Consider the following 24,012-nt stretch of genomic DNA (forward strand, 5'->3'; position numbering starts at 1 on the left):
AAATGTATGCATGTTTATTAAGTGTTTATGATTGTATGTAGAATATGTAGAAGCAAGTAAGTTGCTGCTCCCTCACTCTATGACAAATTAAATCCTCATGCAGGATTATTCTGTAGTGGAATTATTTTCTGGAATAGGTTTTCTCTCATTTTTACAATGAACTATATATTTACTTAAGCATAAGTCAAATAGTGGTGGGCCTATATATTAGTATATTTTGCCTGGAGACCTTTAGTTATTTTTAGTCAAAGTTTGCTGTCAAGGCAGGAAGCTTAAGGAAATATTGTCATGTGTTAAAATTTTTTGGCATAACTACTTTTGAATATTAGAATTTTTAAATCATTAAATTCATTATGGTATTAGTGTGTATGCATTTCCGGTAAGGATGTTTTTGTTGCGGTTACTAACACTCGTCAACACCCATGAGCAAGTTTCAACAGCTGCCTGGTGATTGGCAGAACACCCAATGGGAGGGGACAATATGACACACCTACAATACACATCATCTCTTTATTTAATCCTCTGTAGACAGTGTCTGGCAACTTCTATAGCAAATCTTAAAATAATACCACAACTCTAAACATGACATTCAGTCTGCAATATCCTAGTGTGTATTAAAAAGACATGATACAAAAGCATTTATAGCTGCAGCCTTTAAACTTGGCCTAAATAGGAAAGATAAACAACAACAACACATTAATGGAAAACCTGTTGTTAGATATTACATGATGATGCTTATCAACTCTAATGTGCCAATCTGCTATGAAGATTTTGAAAACAACCCTCTCTGGATATCATACTTTACCCATTTAAGATGATCATGAATACATATTTCTACTCCAGTTGCCACATCAATATTAGCCATTTAGCTACTCCCTATTTTGTTAATAAAAGTTGACAGGGTGATAATTATTATGTCCCAGCAGTCAAGAATGGATTGCTTCTGATGAATGCCAGAGTTAGGTTATGAAGTTATAATGCACTGGATGACAGGACATCATCTCTGCACTGAAAACGTGTAGTTTTGTTTAATGTTTTGCAACTTCCCTTTCCAGGTGATATTTGGGTTTAGTTTATAATTAAATTGTGTTGAATAGTATGGTGATTAATTTTTTGTCCATCATTTTATATGCTGGTTGTCTAAACACACATTTTAGAAAGAGACAGAAAGAGAGGGAAAGATTCAGGCTTCAGAAACTGGATTAACGAAAAAAAATTCTTTAATAGGTGTTCAACCTGCTGCCACCCCCCCACCCCTTCACATTACCTCCCTACTTCACCACCCACTCAACCTCCAATGTCTTTGGGGTCACGACTAATACAAAAAAGCCTAAACAGCTTTTGGCAGTCACTGGGTCTGGGCAGTAGAGGAGCATTGAGCTCAGACTTGCACACTGCTGGAAGGATCTATTACACTGAAAAAATTAGGAGAAGGCACAGTGTGACCAGACTGCTGTCTGAAAGGGAAGAGTGCTAAGAGGACTGAGAGCAGGTAGGTGGCCCTCAAAATGAAGGCTGGATAAGTAAATGTAGAAATGAATTGCAAAAGCCTATCCTCTGTAAGTCTGCAGCTGGGAGCGCAATCTGCATGAATACAATGTCTACCATCACTGTTTATATCAGAAAGATGTCAGTACTTTGTAAACAGGTGCTTAACATAGAAAAGCTAATGTGTAAATGCATGAGACATGAAGAGATGTTTCTATTTTCCTATCCAAAGACTGAGCTTGAAGCTTAAAAGTGCTTGTAAGTCACGAATGTGGTATCTGATTTCAGTTTCTAAAATTACAGTGCATGCAGGGTTTGCTATCATATTAATAATTCAGACATACATTAAAACTTACAGGACATGATTTAATTACAAAGAGGACAGAATTGATGTTGCTGCATGAAATCACTTAAGCAAGGCATGTAGGCTTCTCAGTTTGAATTTCATAGCTTTAAATCTGGGAAGCTCATCATAGCAGTATGGTCAGAGCTGTGAGGTTGTTGGGTGATGACTAAGTTTAGAAGGAGGTATCAAATCAATATGTGACCTAAGATTCAAGAAGCTGCATAGAGGGAGTGGGTTGTATTTTGGCAGAGAACTGGATTTCTTTTTACATTAAATGAATTCACAGGGCTACAGTTCACAATGTACAAATCCTCATAACACTGAGCACATACGGTGCATCTCTCTTGCATTTAAAGATTGAAAAAACAAAGCAAAATGCTGTATTCAGTGTAGTTAGTAGCTTAAATAGACAAAGACCAGCAGACTCATTACAACATACATATTACATGTAGGCTAAGTATTTCTTACATGTTTTGAATACCGAACATATAAACAAATCCACTGGGAGGCTCAAATAGTACCACTAACACTTGGACACTAAAAGACATGTCATCAGACTCAGTTTTGTGTTAGAAAGTGACTTCAGCTGTGCATCTTGTGCACTCAGCTGCAGTCAGTGATGTGTAGAAAAGTGCAGTGAGGGACATTTGAGAAGCTACCAGATGCCATTTCCAGAATATGTAGTCAGCGGTGCAGTCATCTGCAGTAGGTGTCACATGCGCTCCTACGTATTGGGTGCAGTCTAGTTGTCTGCTGTTTCTCAAATTTCTCAAGAGTCTTCTTTACAAATTTCTATATGTTTGAGACTCCATTTCATGTTGGTAACATAGAAAGAGATCATTTCAGTATTGTAAGCAAAAGAAATACATAGATGTCATTACATAATAAAAAAAACAATCATCATAAATATATCAGTGCTATTTTTACCACTTTTAATTAAAATGAAGAACATAATAATGAATAAGTACAGTAGTGAAGTATACAGGAAAACATGAGGCAACAACAACCAATACTTTTCTGTAGCAGTGGCCCAGCATTTCAGATAGTCCATCTCCAATTTCAGCGGTGGCGGCTTGTTATCTTGCCTGCAGTGACAGCCAGCCTGCCTACATACTGGTTATATGTAATGATTTTTTGAAGCATGTTTTTTTTTATTTTGTTTATTTTTTTTAAGTAACAACATTTAATGAAATGCAGCCTGCAGCACAAATCCGTGAATCTCTGGGACAGTGACTAAGACAGATTTATTCTGGAATGCATTGATAATAAAAAAAAAATGTCTAGAATATCCCCTCCCCCACAAGTCAAAATAAAAAAAAAAACAGATGCAAGCCGCAGCAAAACAGTAAATGATAAGAGCTAGCACAGCAACAACTATTAAGTGGAAGAGAAGATGAGAGCGTTGCCTTTTGCAAGATGTCTCCTTTTTCGTGCTGTTTTCCCTTTACCATATGTGTTGTTCATTCTCAAGACAGACCAAGTGCCAAGATCACTGCTGGAGCCCAGAACCTTTTTAACATATGCTAGAGCATGTGCACAACTATAAATAAAACAGTTATTTGTGGAAATGTTAATGTGGAGATTATTTGACATCCAAATCAGTCAGTCTCTCAAAAGATCATCTCAATAGATCACCCATATCCACCACACACCAGCTTTCAATTCACCCAGCCTAACAACCTTCAAATGATTAGAGGAGTTCATATAGGTTCAAGCACACATGCTTTCTGAATGCCTGAATTTCTGTAAGACCAACATTGAACAAGCAGGATAACAAAGCAAGCATAAATTTAAGAATTACATGAGCAACATTTCAAAGTCATGAGCATTTTGGTTATGTCTGTTTCTTCATTAGTAGAGTGTGACACAGGAACTAAACCATGTTTTAAACACTAAAAACTGTTCAAACACATCCTGAACCAGGGGTAACATATACACACACACACACACACACACACACACACACACACACACACACACACATATATGTATATATATATATACATATATATGTGAACAAGACTTACCTCTTCACATCAACGTTATCTTCTAAAAATCCATGTTGAGCTACAAAGTAATGACAATAATATTATTTACCCATAAGTAACCACACCCACTGTGAATCTCTGTCCAATGAGGAAGTTAAGACGTCTTAACATGACTCTTTGGTTCAAATTTTACAAGAACAAAAAATAGTAATGGCATAAATCCATATGCATGACCTTTTAGAACTGTGACGAATGCTAATTTGTAAAGTGTTGTGTTGCACCTGATGTTCTAAAAAAAAAACCAACCCCAAAACAACAAAGAAACTTTTAACTTTTGAGCATCTGAAACAATGTTTCAGTCAAGATGGAAAAACAATTTTCCTTTATAGCTTCATCTCTTCAGCTTTCAAACACTTACGGAGCTAAAAAAAAGGTGATGTATTGACCACGGTGGTGTGACTCTGAGCCAGTGAAACCCTTGTTGCTCAAGAAATCTCACTAAATGTAGTACTATGGAAAACTTTGATGTATATTTTCACACACACACACCAAATTAATTATCCTCAAATCATTTTGCGGCATTACACAGTCATAAGCATATATCCTAAGCAATTAAATATAAAGAATTTCCTTTGAATTTCATTTGATCCTTGTCACCGACTTCGTCCAGAATTGTACAGAAGATCTCAGAACTCTTCTAAGAACAGTAAAATGTTTAAAAATGTTTGCAGTATAATGTCTGTAAAATTATAAATTTTACACTGGCATGTAAGTTATTGTCATTAACTGGGTGATCATATAATTATTGCTGTACAGTGTGCAGCATTATCAATCTAATTCCAAATCTTCTCCATGTTTATATGAGGTTTCATTGAGCACCTCGGTTAATTAACAAATGTATGCAAAGGAATCCTGAGACACAGAATAATCCCATGTTAAGTCTGACATTCACTGTAAATGACGTTGGCTGAACGGGTGCTGATGATCACTTTGTGCCACTGGAAAAGTAATTAGAGCAGTCTGCTTCAAAAGCACTACATTACTCTATTAAAACTTTTAAATGGCGTCTGCTTAAATTTTCAAAAAGAAAACAATCCCAAAATTAAAAGACTAACACCTCAAACTCTGACACAAATGTCTTATATCAGGGATTTGATTTGAGCCACACTTGTACAGTAGATTTTAGATTTCCTATTCTGTCTTTTAGTGCAGAGCCTTCTGAATCAGCAGAGCTCAAGAGAAAACCAAGATGTCGAAGAAGTCAAAGGTGACCGATCAGACTGCCACTGGGCAGGCGGGTAAGTAAAGAAGCCAGTCAACGGTTAGTATTGCAACCTTGTCACCCTGTACGTTCTATTATTGCAGTGACACACAAGAACAGGATCCTCCTCACAGACAGCAAACAACTAAACTTTATTAAAACTAAAGAGCTGTGTGACACTGCATTCAAGAATAATTAAGACAAGAAAGCAACAGGTAAAAATGACATGCCAAATGGTACTTAAAGAATAAAATTACAATAAAATGTGTAATATGAAGGCCATCACCAACAACTTAAAAAGAAGATAAACAATACAGCTGCCTATTTTCTTCAGTGGAAGCAGTCGATACAAGATCCCTGCAAGATATCGAGATTTTGTGTGGCAATGAGAAAACAGATGCTATTTTTCTTCTTTTTTTCTGTCTAAGAAGAGAAGTCATTTTTCAGTCACTAGCTTCTCCACTCGAATGAAGATGTCGATCAAAGAAATGATCAGCGGCATCACTGACAACACAAGAGAAGATGCAAACAAGCTCTCATCATGTTTAAAAAAGATTTCTTCATGACCAAAGACAAAGAATACTCAGGATTCATCTGAGAAGCAATGCTGGCAATGCAACCGTTGGGAACATGGAAGATCAAAGCAAGATCATCGAAGATTAATTCAACACACACTTGAAGCTGCCACAAATAAAGAGGGAGCTGAAAATGAAATTGTGTCTCTGTTTGATAGAAGACAAAATGAAGGCTTATTTGAAATCATCTTTCCACAAATTGCTTTTCTATTTATACATAATTTCTCTCAAGCACTGCACAGGAAACATCCTGAGATGTCTACCATGAGAAAATGCGTAAGAAAGTGTGAAGCTATGTCTAATCATCAGTTGTACAGTACAGCATTTACATGCTTGCTGTAACAACACATTGCTAACCTCTGTCTTATTTTTTGTCTGTGACTAATGATTTGATGTGCAATGTGTCTCTAAATATTTGGGTCTGCTCAAGTCTGTCTGTTTGTGCTTTTGATTCCTGGGAATATACTGTATATTGTGGTGTTTTATGTCTATTATATGTTATAATCCTGTCGAAGTTCCAACCCAACATGGTGCTTTTGTCAGGATTAATATTTACCTGTCCTGTTCCCTCTCCCACTTTCACATTACGTGTTAAGTTGGCGGTTCTGAAAAAAAGGTTCTGAGGGAGTTCACCCAGACGACAAAGGTATGCGAGCGAAAGACAAAAAACAAAACAGAAAAAATCGAATTACCTGAACGATTCATCTTTGTAAATGCATGATTCCATGATGGGTGAGTTGCATGTATGATATGATCTTCATCATTCATTGAAAGGTGTCATCCAGAATGGATGATATGACTTTCAGTGTCACAACAGATGCATTTCATTGTGACATTTTCAAACCCCTCATATGAATAGTGTCTGCAGGCTGTTGCTAGAGGGCACTGCGGTTGATTGCCATCTGTTGACTGTAGCTTGTAATTTCAAGAAAAAAAAAATGCCACTTTTAAAGATGTATTCAAATGCAAAGTAACCTTGTACAATATGCTGGCACAGTTCAGTCTAAATAAGTGAACTTGCTCTACAGGAATGGCATAATGTCTCCTAAAATCTATCTAATGCAACTTGGCACCTGTCACATTAGATAGATTTTTGCACTTTCTAAGGACCCTTAAAAAGTGCAAATTTCATCAAGCTTTAATATAATTACATTGTAATTACTTTTAAACTGCAAATGGCGTGCATTTGGTATAAGTAGAAAGATTACCAGTAAATTATATCTGAGTACTTTCCTCTAATTTGGACCATTCTGTACCCTCTTAAATATTTTGACCTTTGTATTCCTGCTCAACTGTGAAATGTCAAGGTAACCAGCTAAAATGACAGTTCTCAGTATCATTTAATGTACACGACAGACAAAAGCACTGGGTAACAACCTTTAATCTATCTTTGAATTTAAGAGTTTTAATCCCATTGCTAGAGGAATATAAAATCACGCACCTGCAGTCCACCTTTACAATGAGTGGAAGAGAAAGACCTACTGTAATACTGTATGGCACAACACTGTAACAAAAGAGTTCATGAAATTTCTTCAGCTCTGCTATAGACCATGTAAAGATGCAGATTTACAAACCTCCTCTGGTGTTAACTTCAGCACAAAAACTGTGCAACAGGAGACTGACGGCATGGTTTCCTATAGCCAAGTAGCTCCAATAGGTGTAAATATGTAAGTGGCCTGGGACTTTTGGGCCTTTAATGTATTATTTCATTACTCAGTCTAAGGTATAAAATAAATAAATAAAAATAAAACTCATATTCTACCGCAAATCTCACAATTTATACACTGTGACTAGTGCAATGGCGTTTAGTGGCCTGTTCTACTCAGCAGACCTGACCAACTCTGACCCTGACTCTTAAGAAACTTTGCAGTACCAAAACAGCTAACAAGTTTTACATCGATAAGCACAATGAGTCACTTATTCTGCTGCAGTATTTAGTGATGTCGTGGTGATGTCATGTAATATAGTTTAAATGCAACCCTAGTAACAACACCAATTTTACACTAAATTAAATCCAAATTTCAAAGTGTACAGAATCAGAAACTTTATTGTCATTGTCATGAGAACAACGAAATTAAGAATGGTCCCCGATCATTGCATCATCCCTAGCAATATCAAAATATAAATAAAACAATAAAATTCAATAAATAAAATAGATAGAATACTTAAAATACTAATAAGATATAACAGTAAAACATTCACATACATTCCCACACACATGCTTCAGACCGTGCATAGATTAACACAAGAGTGGCGTGATGGACATTTTTTTGTAGTATTCAGATGTGTTATTGCAGTTGGATAACAGCTGTGTTTGAGTCTATTAGTCCTTGCTCTGATTGCCCTGTACCGTCTGCCTGAGGGCAACAGTTCGAACAGGGAGTGGCCAGGATGTGAGGTGTCTTTTATGATGTTTTGGGCCTTTTTAAAACAGTGGGCGTTGTGTAGAACTTCCAGTGTGGGGAGAGGGCAGCCAGTGATCTTTTGGGCGGTGTTAATGATCCCTTGGAGTGCTTTCCTCTGAGCCCCTGTGCAGCTAGTGTACCAGATGCATATGCAGTAAGTTAGAACACTCTCAATGGTGGCTCTGTAGAAGGACACCAGCAGTCTCTGTGTGATGTTATTCCTCCTGAGAATTCTCAGGAAGTACAGTCTCTGTTGGGCCTTTTTCAGCAGCTCGGAGGTGTTCACACTCCAGGAAAGGTTCTCCTCTATATTGACTCCCAGGAAGCGGAAGCTTGCCACCCTTTCTACACAGTCCCCATTTATGAATAGTGGTTGGATCTCTGCCTTTTTCCTTCTGAAGTCTATTATGAGTTCTTTGGTTTTTGAAGTGTTGAGGAGGAGGTTATTGGCCTTACACCATGACGTCAGCTGCTCCACCTCGTCTCTGTACGTAGACTCGTCTCCCTTGGAAATGAGCCCCACCACTGTGGTGTCATCTGCAAATTTCACAAAGATGTTGCTGTGGTGGCGAGGAGTGCAGTCGTGTGTGTAGAGAGAGTAGAGCAGTGGACTGAGCACACAGCCCTGGGGTGAGCCAGTGCTGAGACTCAGGGCTGAGGATGTGTGATGGCCAACTCTGACTCTCTGTCTACGGCCCGAGAGGAAGCTATTGATCCACATGCAGGTGCTGTATGGAAGCCCCAGGTCTTGTAGCTTGGCCACCAGTTTGTGTGGAAGGATGGTGTTAAAAGCTGAGCAGTAATCCACGAAGAGCATCCGCACATAGCTACCATGCTCTTCCAGGTGAGTTAATGCAGCATGGAGTGCTGTGGCTACAGCGTCTTCCGTGGATCGGTTTGCTCTGTAGGCAAACTGGTGTGGATCCAGGCTGCGGGGCAGGGCTGCTGTGATGTGTCTGCGGACCAGCTTCTCAAAGCATTTCATTACCACTGGGGTGAGTGCCACCGGTCTGTAGTCATTCAGGCCGGTGATGTGGGGCTTCTTAGGCAAGGGGACTATGGTGGAGGACTTCAGGCAGAGTGGGACAGTCGCCTGTGCGAGGGATTTGTTGAAAATCCTGGTGAAGATCCCAGCCAGCTGTCCTGCACAATCCCTCAATATTCGACCTGGCACACCATCAGGACCCGCCGCCTTCCTCGGGTTAACAGCCTGCAGCATGCGCCTCACCTCGTGCTCTTCCAGGGTGAGGGTGGTGCTGCTATGGGTGGCGTGTTGCTGCTGTGGCTCCAATACCTCCGGTACCCTGGTCTCAAAGCGGGCAAAGAAGATATTCAGCTCCTCTGCCAGCTCCAGGTCACCGTCCGCAGCTCCGAGATTGATCTTATAGTTGGTTAGGTGCTGGATGCCTTGCCACACCTGCCGGCTGGTATTACTCTTCAAATGGTCCTCGATCCTCCTCCTATAGTCCCCCTTTGCCTCTCTGATGCCTCTCTTCAGGTTGGATCGGGCTGTGGTGTAGTAATCCCTGTTGCCAGACCTGAACGCAATGTTCCTCTCCTTCAGCAGCTGCCTGACCTCCTGGGTCATCCAGGGCTTTTGGTTGGGATAAGCCCGGATCCGTTTGACTGCTGTAACAGTGTCTATGCAGTGTTTTATATAGCAGTACTCAGTACTCAGTTGTACTACAATCATCCTCACTCAATCTTCCTATAACCTCTAGTATGACATCTTAATTAATCCAATAATAGCACAACAAATCCTTTCTCATAGTTGCGTTTAAAGTTGCACATATTTATTTGTACTTATTTTGCATGTGAAACCAGACATTAATGACTCAATCTTCAGATCACAGGTGTGAGAATCGGCCTGTCAAATCGGCCCGCTGGACAGCTTTAGAAAATATGAAGCAGGCCAACATTTGTGGGCCTTTAACTGTATTTTTTATAGGTTTTACAGCTTTTCCTGATGATAAAGACCTCCCCCACAGCCAGTCATGCTACACCAAAGTAGTTAAGTAATAAATAAACAATTACATTTCAAAATAGTTTTCAGTAAAAAGAAACACTGAGATGTGCTATTGAAATTGCACTTCTTGATCTTATTTTAAGATATCTAAGAGATTAAATGTGTAGTTAAACATCTTTAAACATCTCTACACTGCAAATTAAACAAAAATAAACCAAAATGTTTTTTCATCAGAGCTTTTTCACAAGATAAAACGTATGCAAAGCCATTTTCCTGTGAGACACAGGGGGATTTAACAATAAATTAACAAATAATTTGGAGGATTAGAGAGCATTTTCCAGGGTTTTTTTTAGTTGAGGTTTTAAAAAAATAAACATAAACAAAAAATGCACTATAGAGTTTAACTACAGTAGGACAGTATCAAATAAAAACAGTTCAGCACTACTTATCTACAAATGAAAAAGAAAATACATTATTCAGTCCTGTCAGTCTAATCTGACGAAAAGGTTGAAACTGTACTGTTGAGAACACAAACATCTGACAAAAATAAGAACAAACTGGAGAGTGAGCAGGTTTTGACAGTCTACCTGAATAGACTCATTATTCATTCATATCATTCATTCTTTTGTACAGTTGTTTGCTGAGGAAAGCCAAGTGTATGAAACATCATTCAAATAACAAGAGCCTTATGAGACACAAAGACACAAAAAGGGAAAAATATTCATTTAAAAAAAGAGAAAAAAAGAAACAAGGTAAAAGGAGAACGACATTAACGAGATAAATGCATTATCCTCCTGCATTCATTTGCAGGGTGTAAGGGTGCACGGTATAACTACTTAAGTTTTAAAAGTAGATTTTGTTTTAAAAAAAAAATGAAGTGGAATCTCTTTTATGAGTTTGTTTTCCAGCTTTTAAGAAAACACTGAGGGACAAAGACTCTAACAACAGATGGTACAGTTATTATCATTATTACTAATTCATTCCAAAAAGAGGTTCATTGTAAGTGATGAAGATGCAAAAAACACACAAAAGGAAAATTTATTCTGTCGCATCTGTGTTTGGTAGACAATTCAAACAAAACAGGGACATTTCCACTGCGACGGTAGTGCAAATTTTCAATGAAGGCAATCATTTAAGTAAAAAAAAACAAGATATCAGGGATGTGATGTTGAGAAAAGTAGATGTAAGACAACTCAGATATAATATACAGTGGAACCCTGACTTACGAATACCCCATTTAACGAAAAATTCAAGTTACGAAGGAACTTAACGGCAATATTTCTGCCCGTGTTACGGCAAAATGCCCGCGTAACAAAATCCGCTGGCTCTGATTGGCTGAGCCCACAATGCCTACAATGCCCACAATGCCTTCCCAATCATGTGACAACCCCCTTGGCTTTCGTACTTGCGCTTCCGTCGTTGCAGTTAGCAATTAGCCTATAGCCTATCTTTCACTCAAAAGGTGCGATGGGGGCTTCGACTTACGAAAATTTTCGACTTACGAAAGACCCTGTTTTTAATCAAGAACATACGTCTTGTTCAATCTACTTCAGAATGACAGAACTGAATTAAACCTTTTCGTACCACATTTATGCTAATTATTTTTAAATGTTATCTGCAAATTGACCTATGATATCAATGCTTGGCTTTCATGTCATTCTAATCACTGTCTTATTTTGAAAAGCTGATCAACATTTTCATGCACACATGTTGTTTTTATTGTTGCATCATCCTAAAAATTCCACAGTGTGAACATCCAGCTTGCTAACAGCAGCAACACCAGTGTAACGTTATCATCACCGTGCAGCATACAAACCATATATACTATTCAGTAACCCCTGCTGCAAGCAATTTAACTTATTTAATTTAACTAACTAATTTAACAGTGTGCTTCAGACTGCAAAATGCTGGGTGGGGCATTCTGCTCTCACAATCTTTAATAAAAATATAAATATTTTGTAGCTAATATTCTGCCTATTGCAGGTCTTTCACGCAAGGTGAAAATAATTAAAGACCAGGGATCCCTGGGCCAGCTTTATCCTTGTGAACAGCAATCAGTGATGAAGTCTTCGATATTGCTGAGGGTTAGTTCATATGAATACTCTAATAGTACAGCACATATATGTAGATCCATGTCTGATTCTGTTGACACATATTTTAAAATACAGAATGCATGAGCTAACCTCAACCTTTTTGTTCAGTTTTATCTTTTCTCATACTCACAAATTTAGAATAAACTGTGCTGAGAATAATACAACTAAAGCTGTAAGTGTTTTAGTAAATTATAAATGTGTTTTTTTAAGATTATGTATGCATTAAATTGAAATAGACTGAGAAGAAAAAACTCTTAATCACAATCACAAGCATAACCTATTCCACATGACCAAAGTGCTGATTTTATGCTAAAAGACTGACTTTATTGTTATAATAGCACCAACTATGATCTTACTGGGCTTGAGACTCACACAAATATTTGTCTGAGACTCAAGCCCATAAATATGGCACATGCTAATATCACTAAACACTACACACTTACTACTACAACTACTTCAAATGCCCATAGGTTTGTTAAATTGTTATAGGCAACTCTGTCTTCTTTCACAAAGTTACTTAAAAAACCTAATTAAATATCTCAGTTATACATTCACTGTAATTAACGGTTTATGATTGTTCACCTTTCTCTATGTAAGTGGCTTTTATCCTACTTAAACAGCACTAGGAATTGGATAAACTGCGGGAGCAAGTTCAACAAACCTTCAGCAATATGAAACTATCCTAGCTGATAGCTGACATATTTCATTCCCAAATAAGCTGACTGTTAAAGTATTATTCCTTCCCTTAGAATAAGCACCTGCAGTTTGTAAAGAAAAAGGGGTAGATAATCTTATAAAATGCAGCTTTTCTTAGCCATTTTGTCATGCAGCAGTTGAAATTTGAGCGTGTATTGTGGCATTTTAACATCAGAATATGCATTCTCTTCACACATACTTGATTCATACGTCAGAATGTGACTGTGTTTGCAATTGACCCTGACCTCTTTTTTTTTCTGGTCTGGGTTTTTAATTTCTTTAAATGTGCTGGTTATTTTTTTGATCAAAATATGACTGTTTTTTAGACTTATAGAGTTGCTTTTTTAACATTTTAAGTGATCTATTATCCTCAGTCTGGATCACACAAATTTGTATATATCTGGTCTGCTTTGAAATATTAGGGTTGCCTAATTGCCTAATATGCCTTGATTTGGTTAGGCATCAGGAAGAAGTCAAAAGTGCCTGGTGTCATGATAACACAGTTTATGGAGGAACTTCCAGAGGGAATGACAACTCCAGATTTCACCCGCAAACCGATTGCTCTAACTATTCAAGAGGGTAAGTCTCATGTCATGTCTCAAATGCTTCACAATACAATACAAAAAAATGTGCTGCACACTGACCTACACCTTAAACCTACACAAGTATTACTGACAAATACTGGGAAGTCCTAATTGTTCTGGTGATGTAATTAAACTGAAGTCACTAACAAAAGTATCTATTAAACAGATGACAAAGATAAATTCCAGTGAAACTTTTTAGATGCATGTGATCATGTTTGTGATCAGGTTTTTGAGAAGCTCTTAACCCTCAGTAAAACCTGGGACCATTTCGTGGCCTTTGCATTTTTCAATTCCACGCCATTTCCACTGTGTTTAATGGAGTATAGCCAAATTTTCAAAAATGTATTTTTTTCCCATTTTATTTTAAAATTTCAGTCTGAGTTTTTTAAATGAGCTTAAATGGCTGAATAAAAGGCATACATCCACTATCGAACCTCGTGGCCGATTTGTGCCCCATTGAAACCCATTATAAACGCTATTTTTCACGCCAGAAAAATTACGGTCAAAGGGATCGTCAGGTTTCCAGCTTAGGTTTCGTTTTGGACTACAGGCCTTAGAGTTGTAATTTTTTTATTTGTCCACCGGGTGGCGCCCTTGCTTCACATTTGACCTCTGCTGGAAAACAGCGGGCTGCTTGGACAGACCTGCCGGAAATGAAGCCTCATTTCCGGCGTGCAGCAGCGGCTTCGCCCGCTGATCGGGCGGACCATTTTTTGGTCCCTAGGACCATGAGAGGGTGCATTTTTTTTTTTAGTCAACAGGAAATGACGTATTTGTTGTCACGTGGTATCGGACGTGTGGGCTGGAAAAAGCAGTCCCCGGTGATCGTGCCCCGGTGATCGTCGCGACTTACCCCGGCAACATGCACTTATTTCGGCCTAGAGGAGGAGCATTTGCCGCCTGGAGACCATTTTCTGGTCCTGAAAAAAAAAAAAAAGGCGATCGAAATGACTCTTGGTGCCAATCTTTAGTCCATCTAAAGGCCTAATTATAATAACAATCAAATATTACTTCAAATGTTTTTTTGGGAAAATATTTAGTTTTTTAGTTTTTTTTTTAGTTTTTTTGTAATTTAAAGGGTTAAAACAACGAAAATATAATTAAAACTTTATATGAATATTTCAGGGAGAAGTAGTTTTAAAAGACTGACCAATTTAAAGTGAAAAAAAAATTAATATTTAATATTTTTATTGCACTTTTTGGGCGTGGTCGATAGTGTGCATTTTATGAAATGCGCTCCTGGAAAAAAAATAAAAGGCGATCGAAATGACTGTTGGTGCCAATCTTTAGTCCATCTAAAGGCCTAATTATAATAACAAACAAATATTATTTCAAATGTTTTTTTTGGAAAATATTTAGTTTTTTTGTTTTTTGGGGCTAAAAAAACAGGGCGCTCATGTAATAAAACTGGGATTTAAAGGGTTAAAACAATGAAAATATAATTAAAACTTGACATGGATATTTTAAGCAGAAGTAGTTTTAAAAGATTGACTAATTTAAAGTAGAAAAAAATATTGATATATAACATTTTTAGAGCACTTTTGGGGCGGGACCATTTTTTGGTCCCGAGGTTCACGAAAGGATGGGATTTTTTAATCCAGTGTTACGTTCTGGTCCCGGCAAGTAAATAAACGTAACAAATAGTTTGCTCCACTCACTTCCCACCCACGCACAACCCCCAACAACGACACCTTTTTTAAGTATTTAAGCAGCCATTTATTTTCATCAGCAGTGAGCAATGCCAAAACAATAAACAAAACTCCCTATAAAACAATCCCTAGTCTTCCCTACACCAAAATAAAAAGAAGCCAAAACAAAAGACAAGTCACTTACCTAACTATCTAACGAAAAAACAGGAGAAAACTTGTTCAACAAAAGAAAACGGCTTCTCACGCCTACTAGGCTGCGACAGTGAAAGTTATACAGAAAAGGAACAAAAAAAAGTGACCGCCACTGGTTAACTTATTTACAATTATTTACATGGCAAGGCTAGAGGTACACGTGAATACTCCAGCCTGCACTACAATGACACAACACACAACTCTGTGACCGAGTCAACGGGGTTCCAAACAGCACTCCCAGGTGACTGTCATCCGGACGTTAAGTACTGGAGGTGGTCCATCAATTATCCAGTCGGAAGGTGTGTAGAGACTCCACCCAGATACCTAGCAGCCACGCCCAGGTGTCCACCTCCTAGGAGAGAAAAAAGGGAAAATACCGCCACCATCCTCCGGTGGGAGGCACAACACCAACAAACACATCACTGGGTCATAACAGTTTCCCCCACCCAAAAAAAATCAAACATCCAACCCCACACAAAGATGTTTGATTTACGACCTAGAGAGGGCATCAGCCATAACATTCTCTAAGCTCTTATATATCGGATCTCAATGTTGAAATCCTGTAGGAGTAAGGACCAACGCATGAGGCGCTGGTTGCTGTTTTAGAAATGTTCTAGAAAAGAAACAGACTGGGTGGTCAATGCCATTTTCATCCTCCTGCACGAGCACTGCACCCGCCCCCAAAACACTGGCGTCCACCTCTGAATCCTTGTTTTCTAGCAGGTGGCCTGGTTTCAGCATTTTGCTGCTGACTGTCCTGAAAAGTGAATCTACTTGGGTCTGATTGCATGGTGGCTTCAGCGACCCTTGTGGTTTGAATATTTGTTCTTCTCGTCCCCTTGGGCTGCCTCCTATTCTGCTGCTGCTGTTGCTGGGATCCACTCGCACCTCTCCTCTGCCTAAATGTCTTTACACCGACGGTTTGAACAGCCTTTGATGTGGCACGATCGAAACCACTGTTATCTGTAAGTGGTATATCGACTACTTCTGGCGACGGAAAAACTGTGCCGCCAGCTAGATCGTTTCCCAAGATGATGTCAATACCTGCAACCGGTAACTGGGGTCGCACCCCAAGCTTAACCTCACCAGACAAAAACTGAGACGAAAGCTGCACCAAGTGTAAAGGAACCCGTATTACACACATCCTAACTCCCCAGGCTAACACATCCGCCCCACAACAGGATTGAGCTGAAAACGGTAAGACCCCCTCACGAATGAGCGACTGTTTCGCACCAGTGTCTCGCAAAATACTGACAGGAGTCCGCCGATCTTCTCCTATCAAGGAAACAAAGCCGTTTGACACAAACGGCTTAAACTCCTTATCTACTTTATCATTTTCGGGTGCCATCACCTCCCCCCAAGTAGGAGAGTTTGTCTGTAGAAGGTTTATTGGGGAAGGAGATGTACCCTCCCTGGTCATTTCTTTTCTCTTCAGAGCAGGGCAAACCGCAATAAGGTGTCCCTGCTCATGGCAAAAAAAACACACGCGGTTCTCAATGGATGAGGGGATGGCACGGCGGGTGCCCCTTGGAGACCATCTGGGCGGGCTACTGGAAGACGGAAAACTGTGAGCAGGAACCGAAAACACCACTTTGTGTGTCAACACAAACTCATCAGCCCGTATAGCAGCAGCGGCGAGAGTCGTAACCTTCTGTTCGTTTAAGTAGGTTACCACAGTGTCTGGTAGTTGATTTTTAAACTCTTCTAACGTCACCAACTCACGCAGGTCTTCCAAGGTTTTTACTTCTGTAGCATGACACCACTTATCAAACAGAGTTTTCTTTTCTCTGGCAAACTCCACATAGGTCTGGTTGGCGGATTTTTTCCCATCCCTAAATCTCTGCCTGTAAGCCTCTGGCACAAGCTCGTAAGCGCGTAGGACAGCAGCCTTCACCGTATCATAGTCAAAACTGTCCTCCAGAGAAAGAGCGGTGCATACCTCTTGAGCTTTCCCCACCAATCTACATTGGAGTAAAAGAGACCACACATCCTTTGGCCAGTGCAGCGCACCTGCGATACGTTCAAACACTGTGAAATACGAATCCACCTCAGTTTCCCGAAATGCCGGCACCATTTTGATGTGTTTACTCACATCAAAGCCACCACCTGGCATCGGGGCCGGTGGCTGCGGAGATGGCGACTGCGGGGATGATGACTCCGGGGAGGGTACCTGCGGGGATGATGACTCCGGGGAGGGTACCTGCGGGGATGGTGACTGCGGGGCTAACCGAGGTACAGGAGGGCTGGCAGACACAGAGGCTCCCCTCTCTACCTCCAGAGCCCTGATCCTCAAGTGCATAGCGTCCACCTCCAACTGCTGTTTCTTTAGCTCCACCTCCTTAATGCGCAGCGTTAACTGCAGCTCCTCCACAGAAGGGCTAGGTGGGAAAGGGAGATTTTTCAGTGGGGCAGAAACACCAGCAACAGCCCCCAGCTCAACCCCCCCTGCAGGACCCGGCTCACCAAACAACCCCCTGTCCGTCAACTGGACACACAGGAGCTCCCTAAGCTCTTTCTTCTTCGCAGTCAACGGCACAGTCACATCAAAGAATTCAGCAACAAGCAAGAGGTCAGCCTTTTTACACCTGTCCAACTTCTCCGCAGACGGGCTCAGAGTGAAGTCCTCCAACTTAAACTCCATCCTAACACACACCCCCCACACAAGAAAAAACCGCCAACCAAGAAAACAAGCCACAAAAAGAACCACCAAAGGGACGAGCCCCCAATATGTTACGTTCTGGTCCCGGCAAGTAAATAAACGTAACAAATAGTTTGCTCCACTCACTTCCCACCCACGCACAACCCCCAACAACGACACCTTTTTTAAGTATTTAAGCAGCCATTTATTTTCATCAGCAGTGAGCAATGCCAAAACAATAAACAAAACTCCCTATAAAACAATCCCTAGTCTTCCCTACACCAAAATAAAAAGAAGCCAAAACAAAAGACAAGTCACTTACCTAACTATCTAACGAAAAAACAGGAGAAAACTTGTTCAACAAAAGAAAACGGCTTCTCACGCCTACTAGGCTGCGACAGTGAAAGTTATACAGAAAAGGAACAAAAAAAAGTGACCGCCACTGGTTAACTTATTTACAATTATTTACATGGCAAGGCTAGAGGTACACGTGAATACTCCAGCCTGCACTACAATGACACAACACACAACTCTGTGACCGAGTCAACGGGGTTCCAAACAGCACTCCCAGGTGACTGTCATCCGGACGTTAAGTACTGGAGGTGGTCCATCAATTATCCAGTCGGAAGGTGTGTAGAGACTCCACCCAGATACCTAGCAGCCACGCCCAGGTGTCCACCTCCTAGGAGAGAAAAAAGGGAAAATACCGCCACCATCCTCCGGTGGGAGGCACAACACCAACAAACACATCACTGGGTCATAACACCAGTTTTGAAGAAAAGGGGTATTGCGTGTTCTTATCTGGGTTACTGAATGCTATTGACCACTGCGGTTTTATGTACTGGGAGGGTTTTGTTTTTTTTAGTTGAATAAAAACACATGACATACTACACTATGTCACTGTCAGTAACTACAAGACCAAATCATCATCCCTACACCACCATGCTTGCCAGTTTGTATGAGGCGTTTATGCTGAAATGCCTTGTTTGGATTTTGCCAGACATGGTGTTGTGCATTATGGCCAAACATCTCCTGTAATATTGGGTTGAAATAAATATCATAAAAATGAAGAAAACTAGGAAAAGCCTCAAACCTATCATTTCTGCACACTCAGTGGCAGTGGCAACAGAAATCATTTTAGAATTTCTTAATTTAATGTATTAACATGATCTGGAACATTTGTAACTGGAACATTTCCATTTACTAAGTTATTTTTTCAATACTAAACAATCCTCAACTTTTTCTATTATAGGTAAATTTGCGTTCTTTAAAGCCATAATAGTAGGAACCCCAACCCCTACTGTGACATGGAGTAGAGCAAATGGAGAAATACTTTTTCATCCTTCTGTGTGCCTACAAAAATATGATGAGGCAACCCACGAACACACCATTGAGGTAAGCTCCACAATAGCACTTTCAAGGTACAAGTGATTGTGAGCTGAAATAAATAACAACACTTAATATGCAGTCAAACATAATAAAAATGACATCAGCTCTGTGCTTCATTAGTTCCCTAAAGTTTCTCCAGAAGATGCTGACACCTACAAGTGTTTTGCAACAAATGAATATGGAAGGGCTGTTTGCACTGTTGTTTTAAATGTTATTGAAGGTAAGACTTTTATTCTCTGAAATACTGTCTCTTTCAGATGTGTTAAAGCTGAATTACATATCTTCATGAGCAACTGGTATCTTTATGATGAATTAAAAACAAAACTAATAAATAAATAACTATGTTTACTGTTCACAGTTGGATTTTCCAAGACCAAAGAACTCCAAAAGGCACAAGTCGAAGGTAAGAGCTCATAAACACTTGGTGTTGTATGACCTTGAAATGTTTTCTTAGAAGCATTTAGTGTTTCCTTCACTAAATGGTTCTTCCTGTTAAAAGGGAGTTTTTTTTCTTCCCACTGTCGCCAAAGTGCTTGCTCAATAGAGCAGCGGTAGGCAACTCCAGGCCTCGAGTGCCGGTGTCCTGGAGGTTTTAGATGTGTCCATGATCCATCACAGCTGATTTAAAGGGCTAAATGACTCCTCAGCATTTCTTGAAGTTCTCCAGAGGTCTGGTAATGAACTAATCATTTGATTCAGGTGTGTTAACCCAGGGTGGGATCTAAAACCTGCAGGACACCGGCACTCGAGGCCTGGAGTTGCCTACCCCTGCAATAGAGGGTCATATGATTGTTGGGTTTTTCTCTGTATGTATTATTGTAGGGCAGGGGTCCTGCAGGTTTTAGATCTCACCCTGGGTCAACACACCTGAATCAAATGATTAGTTTATTACCAGGCCTCTCGAGAACTTCAAGACAGAGGAGGTAATTTAGCAATTTGAATCAGCTGTGTTGGATCAAGGACACATCTAAAACCTGCAGGACACCGGCACTCGAGGTCTGGAGTTGCCCACCCCTGTTTTAGGGTGTACCTTACTATATAAAGGGCCTTGAGGCAACTGTTGTTGTGATTTGGCACTGTATAAATAAAACTGAATTGAATTGTTTGTTATCAGACCAGGACAAGTTATGCATTACTGCGCTTCTGAAACATTTTCTAGAAAATAAGCAAACTGCATTACAACCAAACTATAAATGTAATTCAGAAAACATCTATTAGATTTTACAGAAGACATTTGGGGAACTTGGCAAGATAAGTTAAATGGATATTGATGGGCTTTCTTTAAATCTACCAATATTTAGATAGAGTGGTTCACTTTTTCTCCTACACAATTTGCCCATTAATTTTAATTGCAAGCTGACATTTTACTTAGTGATTTGAATTATTTGGAAAAATCTGTCTGTCACATCAGCACAGTTTCACTATGCACTGCCACTTAAGACATCAGTGACTCTTTTTCTGAAAATATTAACCTCAGCCCCCAGACGCTTGCCATTATGAAGCTATGCTGTGGTTTAGTTTCTAGAGCCTCCTTTGGTCAGAGCCTCCCACATTTATGATATTTCTATATTGACTGACAAATTTGTGTTTTAAGTTTGTTTTTTTATGGTTCCGCAGATACAGTTGACTTCAGAAAGACACTAAAAAAACGGTGAGCTTTTTTATAGCTTGTGAACTATTCTTACTTTTTGTATTCTTTACAGCTGTGAATTCTAACTTAATGCTGCTTGTCAATACAGTAATCCAGATGGAACACGTGAGCAGAAGCCAATGGAGACAGAGGAGAAGGTCTGGGAAATTCTGCTCAGTGCAGACAAGAAAGACTATGAGCATATCTGTGCTGTCTATGGTATCACAGACTTCCGTGGCATGCTAAAGAAACTTAATGAAATGAAAAAAGAACGAGAAGAGGAGGTCGCAGAGGTACAGAACTCTGGCATTCTTTTATTTAATCAAAAGCCTCTCCAACAAAACTGCTTTTATTCAGAGAGGCCTATAATGTTTTCTTTAAATTTGCTGTATTGTATACTGTCGCTTGACCATTTTTTATAATTTTTGATATATCTCTGCCATAGTTTGTCACACATATCAGCAGTTTAAAGCCTATTGAGGTCACAGATGATGATTATGCAACAATTGAGTTGGATATGGACCTCAAGGATCCTAGCAGTAAACTGTACCTGTACAAGGTAAGAAATTAACTGCTCATTACGTTTTGTCTTGCTTCTTTCTTTTTAAACGTATTATCAAAATGTTAATACATCTTTAAATTCTGCAGGATGGTGTCATGGTTCCATTTTCCAAAGATGAGGCTGATGAGCAGAAACATAGTTTGAAACAAGTTGGCAAAAAATACATATTCAAAATCAAAAAACTAGGAGTAGAAGATGCTGGACTCTACTCAGTGGATGTTGAGGGTGTCAATGTGTTCTCCACTGATTTTAAAGGTCTGTCTTTAATCCAGGTATTAAGATTAGATAAGGTTTAGGTCTATTCAGCTTCTTTTATTGTTACTTATACAATTGTTAACCATAAATCGTGTTTTTCCATTTGATTGAAATGTACTCATAGCTTAAATTAATGTAACTCATTAAGTTCGGGCAGCTCTGATGAAAGAGTTCTTGAACAGGGTAAGCAGTTTAGATAATGGATTGCGTTTTTCTCTGATTCTTTTGTCTTTTTAAAACCTTTCAGTAACTCCAGTCGAATTTGCTGTCAAAATACAAGAAGTCAAGGCAGAAGAACGAGGGGACGCCCTCTTTCAATGTGTCCTAACTGCACCCATGAACGAGATCAAATGGTATGGCAAAAGTGCTCTGCTGTCAAATAGTGAAAAACATGAAATTATTATATCTGAGGATAAGCTCATCCACAAATTGATTGTGCGGGACTGCATGCCTTTGGATGCCGGTATCTATGCTGCTGTGGCAGGAATAAAATCTTGCAACGCTTGGCTTATAGTTGAAGGTGAGAATTATGTACACACACACACACACACACACACACACATGTATATATATATAGATATATATAATTTTAAAAAAATCACAAAATTCACATTAAAAAATTGAATATTCCAAAATTTTTCCAAAACCAGCTGCAAGTTACAAATATATCTGATATATTTTTCATAGCTGACAAAGATCCTGCAAGTAAGGGCAAAAAGGTGGCTCGGAAAACCACCATGGCTGGAGGTAGCAACGAAGAGGAGCTGTTGAAAATAGCAAAGGAGCAGCAAGAAAAATATCAGAAAGAATTGCAAGAAAAACTGGAACTTGCAAAGAAAGCCCAAGCCGAGAAAGAAGCCGCTGGAGCAGCAGCCCAAGAGGATGAAGAAGCAGCTAAAAAGGCAGCTGCTGAAGCCAAAGCTAAAGCTAAGGCTGCGGCAAGAGCTGGTAAAGACGGAGCTCCAAGGAAAAGTGCGAAAAAAGGAGCCGGTGCTGGAAGTGGCGCGGCCTCTGCTGATGGAACTGTTGGTGCCGAGGGTGCTGCTGGTGTTGGTGGGGCTGCCGGTGCTGATGGAACTGTTGGTGCCGGGGGTGCTGCTGGTGCTGGCGGGACAGGTGGTCCTGGTGGTGCTGCTGCAGTTGCAGGTGCTGGTGGTACCAGTGGTATTGGTGCAGGAAGTGCAGGGGGTGCAGGCAATGGAGTTGATGGTGGTGCCAGTGCTGGTGGACAAGAAGGTGGACATGGAGCTGCAGCCATTGGAAAAGGTGGAGCTCAAGGCGCAGCTGGAGTAGGAGTCGGTGGCGGTGAAGGAGAAGATGAATATGATTCATTTGAAGGGGAGTGGGGAGAAGAAGGATGTGTAGAAGGAGGAGGAGAGGAAGGAGAAGGAGGAGAGGGAGGAGAAGGGGGTGTAGGAGGAGAGGGGGGAGGTAAAGGAGGAAAACGCAGAAAACGTGTGAGAGCTGGTCCTCTGGTTCCAGATACAGTAATAGGTAAGTTGTTAATACTGTACTGCACTACACACAGAATTATATAATAAAAAAAAGAGTTGACCATTTTTATTCTCTTTCAATTTATTTAATTTGTATTGTATTACACAACTTTTCATTTACGGTGTTAATATTACTAGCAGTCTATTCTGTATAAAAGTGCTATAAAATAATTAGAAATATAAATGATGAGGAAACCACAAATCAATGAGGAGACTTGTGGTTTCCTGTGAAAAAGAAAAACACTGAAAAAAGGTAAATGTGGCATTTGAAGAACCTTTTATTGGTAAGCAATGTAAAGGTTGCATGCTGTAGTTTATTGACAAATAAGTCATTGGGAATGAAAATCGCTATCATTATACCTGTAGGGAATTCTAAATACTTCAGTTTAGATTCAGGTGCGTAAGCAGTAGCTGATATCTTACAAAGTTTTTCAGTACTCTGCTATGTCAACTGCAAAATTAAGCCCCACGAAGTGGATTAAAAATAATAATAATAATAACAAATTCCAGAACTCAGTAAGTAAGAGAACACTGGGATGTTAAACAAGCTAAAGGGTTAAGTTTACTGCTTCTTGACAATCCAACATTCAAATATAATGTCATTTAATGAGTCATCTGTAGTGCAACCATGTATTTACAGATCACATGGTTTTCAGTCCAGAAACAATGAAAACCTCTAGTTAATAAATTAGAAAAAAACTGTTGTATATTATGCCTGCTTTTCTTTGTTTTTGTGTCTCGTCTTGAAAACTAGCATATATGTTTTTTACATTTTAAACTCTCTTTTAAAGCTTTCACATAT

The 24,012-nt window shown here is 39.6% G+C and overlaps 2 protein-coding genes across 3 annotated transcripts in view; one reads left to right on the forward strand and one right to left on the reverse strand.

Moving 5' to 3' along the window:
• Positions 1 to 1,315: 1,315 nt before the first annotated feature.
• Positions 1,316 to 24,012, forward strand: part of igfn1.1 (immunoglobulin like and fibronectin type III domain containing 1, tandem duplicate 1) — a 33,339-nt gene continuing 10,642 nt past the window's right edge. Inside the window, exons 1-12 of one of the 2 annotated variants that reach the window (XM_085407329.1) lie at positions 1,316 to 1,492; positions 5,030 to 5,120; positions 13,278 to 13,397; positions 19,134 to 19,276; positions 19,391 to 19,490; positions 19,629 to 19,673; positions 20,888 to 20,921; positions 21,010 to 21,193; positions 21,346 to 21,459; positions 21,549 to 21,717; positions 21,965 to 22,237; positions 22,405 to 23,211. In XM_085407329.1, coding sequence (XP_085263455.1) covers positions 5,072 to 5,120; positions 13,278 to 13,397; positions 19,134 to 19,276; positions 19,391 to 19,490; positions 19,629 to 19,673; positions 20,888 to 20,921; positions 21,010 to 21,193; positions 21,346 to 21,459; positions 21,549 to 21,717; positions 21,965 to 22,237; positions 22,405 to 23,211 — 2,038 coding nt within the window. In that variant the 5' untranslated portion in view covers positions 1,316 to 1,492; positions 5,030 to 5,071. Of the gene's footprint in view, positions 1,493 to 5,029; positions 5,121 to 10,151; positions 12,114 to 13,277; positions 13,398 to 19,133; positions 19,277 to 19,390; positions 19,491 to 19,628; positions 19,674 to 20,887; positions 20,922 to 21,009; positions 21,194 to 21,345; positions 21,460 to 21,548; positions 21,718 to 21,964; positions 22,238 to 22,404; positions 23,212 to 24,012 lie in introns of those variants that run through there. The other variant, XM_085407331.1, reaches the window with a different exon arrangement.
• Positions 15,102 to 18,038, reverse strand: LOC146670425 (uncharacterized). Its single transcript, XM_085407332.1, has 2 exons — positions 17,414 to 18,038; positions 15,102 to 17,383 (listed from the first exon to the last, which is right to left on the reverse strand). Exons 1-2 carry the CDS (start codon positions 17,882 to 17,884, stop codon positions 15,893 to 15,895), a joined length of 1,962 nt encoding a protein of 653 aa, XP_085263458.1. The 5' UTR covers positions 17,885 to 18,038; the 3' UTR covers positions 15,102 to 15,892.

This window comes from Rhamphochromis longiceps, linkage group LG5 (assembly GCF_057381845.1).
Source record: "Rhamphochromis longiceps isolate RC_006_pf linkage group LG5, R_longiceps_female_GT1.1, whole genome shotgun sequence".
Lineage (NCBI taxonomy): Eukaryota > Metazoa > Chordata > Actinopteri > Cichliformes > Cichlidae > Rhamphochromis > Rhamphochromis longiceps.

Coding starts and splice junctions, on each gene's coding strand:
- LOC146670425 (XM_085407332.1), bottom strand. CDS start 17,884: ATGGAGTTTAAGTTGGAGGACTTCACTCTGAGCCCGTCTGCGGAGAAG. Junction 17,384..17,413: donor CGGAGTCATCATCCCCGCAG/GTACCCTCCCCG, acceptor TCATCCCCGCAG/TCGCCATCTCCGCAGCCACC.